Below are 11,802 nucleotides of genomic sequence, written 5' to 3' on the forward strand. Positions count from 1 at the left end.
ACTGTTATGGGGATTCTGTAGGTGACACACTGTTATGGGGGATCTGTAGATGACACTGTTATGGGGGCTCTGTAGGTGACACACTGTTATGGGGGATCTGTAGATGACACTGTTATGGGGGCTCAGTAGGTGACACACTGTTATGGGGGATCTGTAAGTGACACACTGTTATGGGGGATCTGTAGATTACACTGTTATGGGGGATCTTTAGGTGACACACTGTTATGGGGGATCTGTAGGTGACACACTGTTATGGGGGATCTGTAGGTGACACACTGTTATGGGGGATCTGTTGGTGACACACTGTTATGGGGGATCTGTTGGTGACACACTGTTATGGGGGATCTGTTGGTGACACACTGTTCTGGGGGATCTGTAGGTGACACACTGTTATGGGGGATCTGTAGATGACACTGTTATGGGGGCTGAGTAGGTGACACACTGTTATGGGGGATCTGTAAGTGATACACTTCTCTCCAGCATAGAGCAGCGTCACTTTAAACCTCCATATTGAGCGGCAGCCATTGCTGGTAATTCTATCTCCCATGTAATGTAATGAGGAGACATCAGCCCGGGGCCTGGCGGGTTCTGTTACTGCGGCCTCGGGGCAGAGACATTTATACAGACAGAAGAGATATTGGCCCCGTACAGGGCCACCAAGTCAGTATCAGAGGAGGAGCTTATAATTACATTTACAGCCTGAAGTGGCTGATAACAGAGAGCACTACACTCATCTGGAGCTTCTCATTGTTCAGTAAATAACATCAGACACCGCGTCACCTTCCACCAGTGAACAGACCATTTTATTATCATTGTTCTGTGGGGGCCCCCACTAATCCAGGCCGGCCCCTGAGGACCATACAAGGAATTCTGGAGGTCACTGCTCATGGTCCTGATACCGAAATAACTTAATACAGTTGTGCATGCTGTCTGCCACCAGTACAAGGCCGTCCTGCCACAAGGCCAGTCCTCGGGGGCTGCTGAGACCGTCCGCCACTATAACCCGGGCCGGTTTCCTGGTGGGATAGTAGATAATACTATGTGCCTGTGCCCAGTCTGCTACCAGCACCCCCCCTTCACTGTCCATACACACTCCCCAGGGGTTATAAAGAGCGGGGCCTGGGCTGGATTTGAGGCCCAGAACCCTGAGGATTTGCCAGTCTTCCCCTAGGACCTTCACACAGCAGCCACCATCTAAGCCTCTCTCTGAGACTGCCAGGAGCCCCTGACTATTAGAGCCCACCAGGTAAGGCTTGTTGAAGCCAGGGACCACTGTACTTTCCTTCTGCCGTCCGGTGCCAGGGTCCAGAATTATGGCGCAGATGGTACCCAACTTCATGTCCGCCACTATGAACTCGTCTCTGTAGCTTGCAGTAATGCCCCTTGGGGCACCCCAGTTTCTGGATAGAACTTGTAGGAGGCGACCATGTTTGCTATACACATCCACCGAGCGGTTACTGGAGTTGGTTAGGGCCACCAGGCCCCGGTTACTCACAGCCACATCAAAATAATTTTTGGCTTCCAGTGCAAATTGTTGGAGAAGTTTCCCCCTTGTGTCCATCACCTGGAGCCGCTTGTTTCCATAATCCACAATGTAGATGGACCCTGAGCTGGTGGCACAAATACCATGGGGCAGATTTAACTCTGCCCGTCCAGAGCCAAACTTGCCAAACTGTCTTAAGAGCTTGGTGATGCCATCTCCAGCAGTGTCCGGCGGGCAGTCAGCAAGGTTTGGTTCACTCCGGCTCATACATCTGAGACGTGGCTGAGAAGTCTTTGGAGGCTTTCTATAATACTGAGCAGACCTGACCCGGACCCGGATCTCACGGACAGCACCCGATGGCATAGAGGTGGCAACACTCCTAGGGTTGGACCATGTGCTCGATGAACTAGACACCGAATCTCTTCTCTCCTTGGCAGACATTGGTCTCGTGGACCTAGCGGGTGCAGTGTGTGGCCGGGATGCCCTTTCGATGTACGGCATTGATGATGAGCGCGGTGGAGGTCTCCAGGTACCTTGTAACCTTTGAGTCCTCATTTTAGTTGCAGGTCTCTGCTTTCCATTGGACAGGGCCGGAGTCGGCTGTTTGGACTTTATTTCGGATTTTTCGGCTGCTGATGGGATCACTGGAGGTCTTTTTCGAGACTCTCGGTTGAACGGATTGGATGAGCGTGAAAATGTACTGGACTTGATCTCTGTTGGCTTCTTCACGGGAGACTCAATGATGAAGGTGTATGAGGACGTTACACTCTCGCTGGGAGAACATGGTCTTGGAACGTTCAGAAAGTCTCCACTGTGAGAATCTGAGGTCTCGTCAGACATTCGCATGTAGTCAATGCCTGAGGCCATCGCTCGGGCAGCATTGCTTTCCAGATTTTGCCTATTTAGGAAAGAGATGAGTGTGCTTTCCCCGGATTCACTTGTTTGACTATTGGAGCCCATTGAAGTCCATCTGGTGACCTGTTCTCCATCACTTTGCTTCTTGGCTGATGGGACACGACTGTCTTTGATGACCAGTTGTCTACAAGCCTTGACATCCCTCTCCCCATGTGTTTCCTCACCCTCCACAGTGTCCTCAGAGCCCTCACACTCATCTTCACACACGTAAGCTGCAGTCGCTCTAAACAAAGTATGGTGCTCAGGGAAGGCGGTAGAGACCTCATGTCCTCCATCTTCCATTGTCTCGGGGATGTTATCACTTTGCTCTATGGTTTCTTGCAGGTTGCTTAGGATATCAGACTCCAGCTTTGTCATGGTCTCATTTTTCACTCCAGATCCTTGAAGACGTGGTTGAGGTTTGGTGGATGACTGGAGTGGCTGAGATGTTTCCTTCTTTGGGTTTCCGCTGGCTCCTTTGTTGGTTACATGTGGGGTGGATGCTTTGTTGGTTGGGTCTCCATTTGCCACTGTTGGGCCCTGTGGCTTCTTATTCAGCCTCTGGACAGTTTTCTTTGAGTCTGTGATCCAGATTTTGGTGGCCACCCGAGGACTCAGGGCTGCGCTGTCGGCTTCCATGACAGCTGGATCTCTAGGAGAAAGGTTCAGACTCAGATCCTCATGTTGTTTCTGTAGGTCCACAGATTGGTTTGTGGTGGTGGACATACACTCCTGAACATTTTCCACCTTCCCCCCTACACATTCCTTGGGGGGCTGGGACATGTCCTCCCATGGTGGGGTCTCATCAATTAGTAGGACTGGTTTGTTTGTCGCCTTCTTGGATTCCGTCCTTTTGTTTAGACAAGGGATAGAAAAGCCAAGCGTTTGCTCCTCACATCGTATCTCCCCCAGGGTAGTTGTCTGGAGGGGCCATGGGGTAAAGTGAACCTTCTTGAGGCTGATGTTGATGCTGTTTTTCTTGGAGAAGATGTCGGAGAGCGTTCCCTGGATTTGTCTCATCACACGTTCGTTGGAGGTGACCAGCGCCTGCTTCAGCTGGGAGGACACGTTGCAGATCTTGTGAACTATGCTGTTGATCTCACAGACTCCATTATGTAGGGCGAGCTCATTCTCTTTCTGGATAGCGGACAGCTGATCCCTCAGACGTCTATGTTCCTCCTCCACCTGATTCAGGAGGCTCTGTTCCTGTTTGAGGATGGAAAGTAGAGTCTTCTCGAATGACCTGGACACCCGCTCATGGTCCTTTGTTTGTTGAGCTTTGATCTGTTCCAGTTCATGGCAGGTCCGAGCGAGGTTGCCCAGTAAAGCATTGAAGTCGCTCATCTCCTCTTAGCACTTACTGGCTCCAGGGAACTGACTATGAAGAGAAAGAAAACACATTGAAGGCAACAATGTCCAGACCACTCAGGAAGTGCAATTGATTATCTATGAATAATAACCACATACGACCACAAAACTTCATGAACGACCAAGAAAACTGCAACATGGAAGATGTCGTATGAAGAACCCCTGAATCTGCTGGTTTTGGAGGGTAGAGAGGAGTCAGAAGGAGGACACGGGTCTGGAGGAGGACAGAGGAGTCAGGAGGAGAACAGAGGAGTCTGGAGGAGGACAGAAAAGTCAGGAGAAAGACAGAGGAGTCAAGAGGAGCACAGGAGAGTCTGGAGGGGACAGAGGAGTCAAGCGGAGGAGGACAAAGGAGTCTGGAGGGGGACAGAGGAGTCTGAGATACAGAGGTGTTTTGAGGAGGACAGAAGAGTGTGAAAGGGGACAGTGGGTCCCAAAAAAGGACAGATGAGTCTGGAAGAGGACATAATAGTCTGGAGGAGAACAGAGGAGGCTGGATGAGATAACAGAAGAGTGTGGAAGAGGACAGAATAGTCTGGAGGAGGGTAGACAGGGGTCTAAAGGAGGACAGAGGAGTCTGAAGGTGGAGGACAGAGGAGTCTGGAGGAGAACTGAGGAGTCTGGAGGAGGAGGACAGACGTTTCTGGAGGAGGAGGACAGAGGAGTCTGGAAGAAGAGGAATCTGGGGAAGCTGGAGGACAGGACAGAGGAGTCTGGAGGAAGAGGACAGTGGAATCTGGAGGAAGAGGACAGTGGAGTCTGGAGGAAGAGGACAGTGGAGTCTGGAGGAAGAGGACAGGGGAGTCTGGAGGAGGAGGACAGAGGAGTCTGGGGGAGGACAGAGGAATCTGGAGGAGGAGGAGAGGAGTCTGGAGGAGGAGGACAGAGTCTGGAGGAGGAGGACAAAGTCTGGAGGAGGAGGACAGAGGAGTCTGGTGGAGGACAGTGGAATCTGGAGGAAGAGTACAGAGGAGTCTGGGGGAGGACAGTGGAATCTGGAGGAAGAGTACAGAGGAGTCTGGAGGAGGAGGAGAGAGGGGTCTGGAGGAGGAGGAGAGAGAGGGGTCTGGAGGAGGAGGAGAGAGAAGGGTCTGGAGGAGGAGGAGAGAGAGGGGTCTGGAGGAAGAGGAGAGGGGTCTGGAGGAGGAAGAGGACAGAGGGGTCTGGAGGAGAAGGACAGAGGGGTCTGGGGGAGGACAGAGGGGTCTGGAGGAGAAGGACAGAGGGGTCTGGGGGAGGACAGAGGGGTAAGGAGGAAGACAAAGGGGTATGGAGGAAGACAGAGTGGTCTGGAGGAGGACAGAGGGGTCTGCAGGAGTAGAGAGGGGTCTGGAGGAGGAGGTGGACAGAGGAGTCTGAAGGTGGACAGAGGAGTCCTTCTTGATCCGCTGCAGTCCCATTGTCATGTGTGGTGTTCCTGTGGAGTGTCAGCTCTGTGGATCACTTTTATGTCAGATATTTCTTACGCCATTGGTCATTGCCCCCAGTCCGTGGCCTCAGCTCATGGTGTATAATGATATCAGAAACGTCATGGATTATACATGAGAACAGGACCCAGACACCGGAGCCGTGGAAACAAGTGTGGGGGGGGGGGGGGGGGTTACATGAGGGATAAATGGGACAGATCAGACATTATGTCCCCTATGGGACCCATGCACTGTCCCATATGTGACCCCCTCACTGTCCCCTATGTGACCCCCTCACTGTCCCCTGTGTGACACCCTCACTGTCCCCTATGTGACCCATGCACTGTCCCATATGTGACCCCCTCACTGTCCCCTATGTGACCCCCTCCCTGTCCCCTATGTGACCCCTCACTGTCCCCTATGTGACCCCCTCACTGTCCCCTATGTGACCCCCGCACTGTCCCGTATGTGACCCATGCACTGCCCAATATGTGACCCCCTCACTGTCCCCTATGTGACCCCCTCACTGTCCCCTATGTGACCCCCTCACTGTCCCCTATGTGACCCCTGCACTGTCCCCTATGTGACCCCCGCACTGTCCCCTATGTGACCCCCTCACTGTCACCTATGTGACCCCCTCACTGTCCCCTATGTGACCCCCTCACTGTCCCCTATGTGACCCCCTCACTGTCCCCTATGTGACCCCCTCACTGTCCCCTATGTGACCCCCGCACTGTCCCCTATGTGACCCCCTCACTGTCCCCTATGTGACCCCCTCACTGTCCCCTATGTGACCCCCGCACTGTCCCCTATGTGACCCATGCACTGCCCCCTATGTGACCCCCTCACTGTCCCCTATGTGACCCCCTCCCTGTCCCCTATGTGACCCCCTCACTGTCCCCTATGTGACCCCTGCACTGTCCCGTATGTGACCCATGCACTGCCCCATATGTGACCCCCTCACTGTCCCCTATGTGACCCCCTAACTGTCCCCTATGTGACCCCCTCACTGTCCCCTATGTGACCCCCTCACTGTCCCCTATGTGACCCCCTCACTGTCCCCTGTGTGACCCCCTCACTGTCCCCTGTGTGACCCCCTCACTGTCCCCTGTGTGACCCCCTGCACTGTCCCCTGTGTGACCCCTGCACTGCCCCCTTTATGACCACAGACGGACAGGGTGTATGACATTTGAAAGGCTGAAACATCTTCACAGGGACCACTGAGGGAATATGAGGGTCTGAACTACTACATACGACCTATAGGAGGAGCCGGTATAACACAAAGTATCATAGTCTGTAGTGCTGCCTGAGCCAAGATAAGCTGCACGCACAACTACAATAACCAAGGAAAGAAGGAGGCCGAGTGATGTCATACAGTGAGGGGGAGGGGAGATCTACAGAGGCCGAGTGATGTCATACAGTGAGGGGGAGGGGAGATCTACAGAGGCTGAGTGATGTCTTACAGTGAGGAGGAGATCTACAGAGGCCGAGTGATGTCATACAGTGAGGAGGAGATCTACAGAGGCCGAGTGATGTCATACAATGAGGAGGAGATCTACAGAGGCCGAGTGATGTCATACAGTGAGGGTGAGATCTACAGAGGCCGAGTGATGTCATACAATGAGGAGATCTACAGAAGCCGAGTGATGTCATACAGTGAGGGGGAGGGGTGATCTACAGAGGCCGAGTGATGTCATACAGTGAGGGGGAGGGGTGATCTACAGAGGCTGAGTGATGTCATACAGTGAGGGTGAGATCTACAGAGGCTGAGTGATGTCATACAGTGAGGGGGAGGGGAGATCTACAGAGGCCGAGTGATGTCATACAGTGAGGGGGAGATCTACAGAGGCCGAGTGATGTCATACAATGAGGAGGAGATCTACAGAGGCCGAGTGATGTCATACAATGAGGAGATCTACAGAAGCCGAGTGATGTCATACAGTGAGGGGGAGGGGTGATCTACAGAGGCCGAGTGATGTCATACAGTGAGGGTGAGATCTACAGAGGCCGAGTGATGTCATACAGTGAGGGGGAGGGGTGATCTACAGAGGCCGAGTGATGTCATACAGTGAGGGTGAGATCTACAGAGGCTGAGTGATGTCATACAGTGAGGGGGAGGGGTGATCTACAGAGGCTGAGCGATGTCATACAGTGAGGGTAAGATCTACAGAGGCTGAGTGATGTCATACAGTGAGGGGGAGGGGAGATCTACAGAGGCCGAGTGATGTCATACAATGAGGAGGAGATCTACAGAGGCTGAGTGATGTCATACAGTGAGGGGGAGGGGTGATCTACAGAGGCCGAGTGATGTCATACAGTGAGGGTGAAATCTACAGAGGCCGAGTGATGTCATACAGTGAGGGGGAGGGGTGATCTACAGAGGCCGAGTGATGTCATACAGTGAGGGTGAGATCTACAGAGGCTGAGTGATGTCATACAGTGAGGGGGAGGGGTGATCTACAGAGGCTGAGTGATGTCATACAGTGAGGGTGAGATCTACAGAGGCTGAGTGATGTCATACAGTGAGGGGGAGGGGAGATCTACAGAGGCCGAGTGATGTCATACAGTGAGGGGGAGATCTACAGAGGCTGAGTGATGTCATACAGTGAGGGGGAGGGTTGATCTACAGAGGCCGAGTGATGTCATACAGTGAGGGGGAGGGGAGATCTACAGAAGCCGAGTGATGTCATACAGTGAGGGAGAGATCTACAGAAGCCGAGTGATGTCATACAGTGAGAGGCAGGGGAGATCTACAGAGGCCAAGTGATGTCATACAGTGAGGGGGAGGGGAGATCTACAGAGGCCGAGTGATGTCATACAGTGAGGAGGAGGAGAAATCTACAGAGGCCGAGTGATGTCATACAGTGAGGGGGAGGGGAGATCTACAGAGGCCGAGTGATGTCTTACAGTGAGGGGGAGGCGAGATCTACAGAGGCCGAGTGATGTCATACAGTGAGGGGGAGGGGTGATCTACAGAGGCCGAGTGATGTCATACAGTGAGGGGGAGGGGTGATCTACAGAGGCCGAGTGATGTCATACAGTGCGGGGGAGGGGAGATCTACAGAGGCCGAGTGATGTCATACAGTGAGGGAGAGGGGGGATCTACAGAGACCAAGTGATGTCATACAGTGAGGGGGAGGGGAGATCTACAGAGGAGGAGTGATGTCATACAGTGAGGGGGAGGGGAGATCTACAGAGGCCGAGTGATGTCATACAGTGAGGGGGAGGGGTGATCTACAGAGGCAGAGTGATGTCATACAGTGAGGGGGAGGGGAGATCTACAGAGGCAGAGTGATGTCATACAGTGAGGGGGAGGGCAGATCTACAGAGGCCGAGTGATGTCATACAGTGAGGGGGAGGGGAGATGTACAGAGGCTGAGTGATGTCATACAGTGAGGGGGAGGGGTGATCTACAGAGGCCGAGTGATGTCATACAGTGAGGGGGAGGGGGGATCTACAGAGGCTGAGTGATGTCATACAGTGAGGAGGAGATCTACAGAGGCCGAGTGATGTCATACAGTGAGGGGGAGGGGTGATCTACAGAGGCCGAGTGATGTCATACAGTGAGGGGGAGGGGAGATCTACAGAGGCCGAGTGATGTCATACAGTGAGGGGGAGGGGAGATCTACAGAAGCAGAGTGATGTCATACAGTGAGGGGGAGGGGGGATCTACAGAGGCCGAGTGATGTCATACAGTGAGGGGGAGGGGAGATCTACAGAGGCCGAGTGATGTCATACCGTGAGGGGGAGGGGAGATCTACAGAGGCCGAGTGATGTCATACAGTAAGGGGGAGGGGAGATGTACAAAGACAGAGTGATGTCATACAGTGTGGGGAGGGGAGATCTACAGAGGCCGAGTGATGTCATACAGTGAGGGGGAGGGGTGATCTACAGAGGCCGAGTGATGTCATACAGTGAGGGGGAGGGGAGATCTAGAGAGGCTGATTGATGTCATACAGTGGGGGGAGGAGTGATCTACAGAGGCCGAGTGATGTCATACAGTGAGGGGGAGGGGAGATCTACAGAGGCGGAGTGATATCATACAGTGAGGGGGAGGGGAGGTCTTCAGAGGTGAAGTGATGTCATACAGTGAGGGGGAGGGGAGATCTACAGAGGCCGAGTGATGTCATACAGTGAGGGGGAGTTGAGATCTACAGAGGAGGAGTGATGTCATATAGTGAGGGGGAGGGGTGATCTACAGAGGCCGAGTGATGTCATACAGTGAGGGGGAGGCGAGATCTACAGAGGAAGAGTGATGTCATACAGTGAGGGGGAGGGGAGATCTACAGAGGCCGAGTGATGTCATACTGTGAGGGGGAGGGGTGATCTACAGAGGCCGAGTGATGTCATACAGTGAGGGGGAGGGGAGATCTACAGAGGCCGAGTGATGTCATACAGTGAGGGGGAGGGGAGATCTACAGAGGCCGAATGATGTCATACAGTGAGGGGGAGGGGAGATCTACAGAGGGCGAGTGATGTCATACAGTGAGGGGGAGAGGAGGTGAAGGGAAGATCTACAGAGGTCGAATGATACCCCTGTATACCCCTAGCCCTCCTGTCACTCACCTGTACATACACCTGAGATCATGTAGACCCCTGTATACCCCAAGCCCTATCACTCACCTGTATACACACATGCGATCATGTAGACCCCTGTATACCCCCAGCCCTATCACTCACCTGTTTACACACATGCGATCATGTAGACCCCATTATACCCCCAGTCCTCCTGTCACTCACCTGTACACACACCTGAGATCATGTAGACCCCTGTATACCCCCAGTCCCCCTGTCACTCACCTGTACACACACCTGAGATCATGTAGACCCCTGTACACACACTTGAGATCATGTAGACCCCTGTATACCCCCAGTCCTCCTGTCACTCACCTGTACATACACCTGAGATCATGTAGACCCCTGTATACCCCCAGTCCTCTTGTCACTTACCTGAGATCATGTAGACCCCTGTATACCCCCAGCCCTCATGTCACTCACCTGTACACAAGCCTGAGTTCATGTAGACCCCTGTATACCCCCAGTCCTCCTGTCACTCATTTGTGCACTCACCTGAGATCATGTAGAGCCCTGCATACCCCCAGCCCCCGTCACTCACCTGTACACACACTTGAGATCATGTAGACCCCTGTATACCCCCAGTCCTCCTGTCATTCATCTGTACTCACACCTGAGATCATGTAGACCCCTGTATACCCCCAGCCCTCATGTCACTCACCTGTACATACACCTGAGATCATGTAGACCCCTGCATACCCCAAGCCCCCCTATCACTCACCTGTACACACACCTGAGATCATGTAGACCCCTGTATACCCCCAGTCCTCCTATCACTCACCTGTACATACACCTGAGATCATGTAGACCCCTGTATATCCCCAGCCCTCCTTTCACTCACCTGTATACACACCTGAGATCATGTAGACCCCTGTATATCCCCAGCCCTCCTTTCACTCACCTGTATACACACCTGAGATCATGTAGACCTCTGTATACCCCCAGCCCTCCTATCACTCACCTGTACACACACCTGAGATCATGTAGACCCCTGTATACCTCCAGCCCTCCTGTCACTCACCTGAGATCATGTCTTCTCTGTGTACAGTTCTGGTTACTAACAACAGTCACCGATCTGTCTCCGGCTCAGGCTCCAGCCAGGATGTGTCCAGCAGCAGATGGGAGGGAGGGGACAGGAGGAGTATATGATACCTGAGCATGGACAGGAGGAGTATATAATACCTGAGCGGTGTCAGGTCTGTGCGGATGTAGAATGTATTTACTTTCCTGGACTTATTTATATATGAGCAAGGATAAAAGTCTATAAAGAATGAACATAAGTGAGAGCAGAACTATTCTGCCCCTATCTGCTGGTATATAGAGGAGTATATATAATGGAGTATATACAGATATATAGAGGGGTATATATAGGAGTCTATAAAGGTATATAGAGGAGTAGAGGTATATAGAGTATATATAGAGGAGTCTATAAAGGTATATAGAGGAGTCTATATAGAGGAGTATATAGAGGAGTATATATATATATATATATATACATATATATATATATAAATATATAGAAGGTATATAAAGGAATCTATACAGGTATATAGTGGACAAGTCTGTAGTGTCTCCCCCACACACCTACCTATAGGGTATATGAGAGATCCTCTGGGGTGTGTCTCCCCCCTCTCACCTTTCTATAGGGTAGATGAGGGATCCTCTGGGGTGTGTCTCTCCCCTCACACCTATCTATAGGGTATATGAGGGATCCTCTGGGGTGTGTCTCCCCCTCACACTTATCTATCGGGTATATGAGGGATCCTTTGGGGTGTGTGTGTCCCTCACACCTATCTATAGGGTATATGAGGGATCCTCTGGGGGGGGGTCCCTCACACCTTTCTATAGGGTATATGAGAGATCCTCTGGGGTGTGTGTGTCCCCACACCTATCTATAGGGTATATTGCGGGATCCTTTGGGGTGTGTCCCCCCTCACACCTATCTATAGGGTATATGCAGGATCCTTTGGGGTGTGTCCCCCATCACACCTATCTATAGGGTATATGAGGGATCCTTTGGGGTGTGTCCCCCCCCCTCACACCTATCTATAGGGTATATGCAGGATCCTTTGGGGT

General features: G+C 52.5%; 1 protein-coding gene across 1 annotated transcript; it reads right to left on the reverse strand.

Annotated features, from left to right (window-relative positions):
* Positions 1–624: 624 nt before the first annotated feature.
* LOC130312935 (uncharacterized) lies at positions 625–11,209 on the reverse strand. Its single transcript, XM_056552628.1, has 2 exons — positions 10,748–11,209; positions 625–3,755 (listed from the first exon to the last, which is right to left on the reverse strand). Exon 2 carries the CDS (start codon positions 3,719–3,721, stop codon positions 878–880), a length of 2,844 nt encoding a protein of 947 aa, XP_056408603.1. The 5' UTR covers positions 3,722–3,755; positions 10,748–11,209; the 3' UTR covers positions 625–877.
* Positions 11,210–11,802: the final 593 nt, after the last annotated feature.

The sequence above is a fragment of the Hyla sarda genome, unplaced genomic scaffold, assembly GCF_029499605.1.
Source record: "Hyla sarda isolate aHylSar1 unplaced genomic scaffold, aHylSar1.hap1 scaffold_174, whole genome shotgun sequence".
NCBI lineage: Eukaryota > Metazoa > Chordata > Amphibia > Anura > Hylidae > Hyla > Hyla sarda.

What these genes read in the sequence shown, in the direction of transcription:
- LOC130312935 (XM_056552628.1), bottom strand. Translation starts at nt 3,721, where the DNA reads ATGAGCGACTTCAATGCTTTACTGGGCAACCTCGCTCGGACCTGCCAT.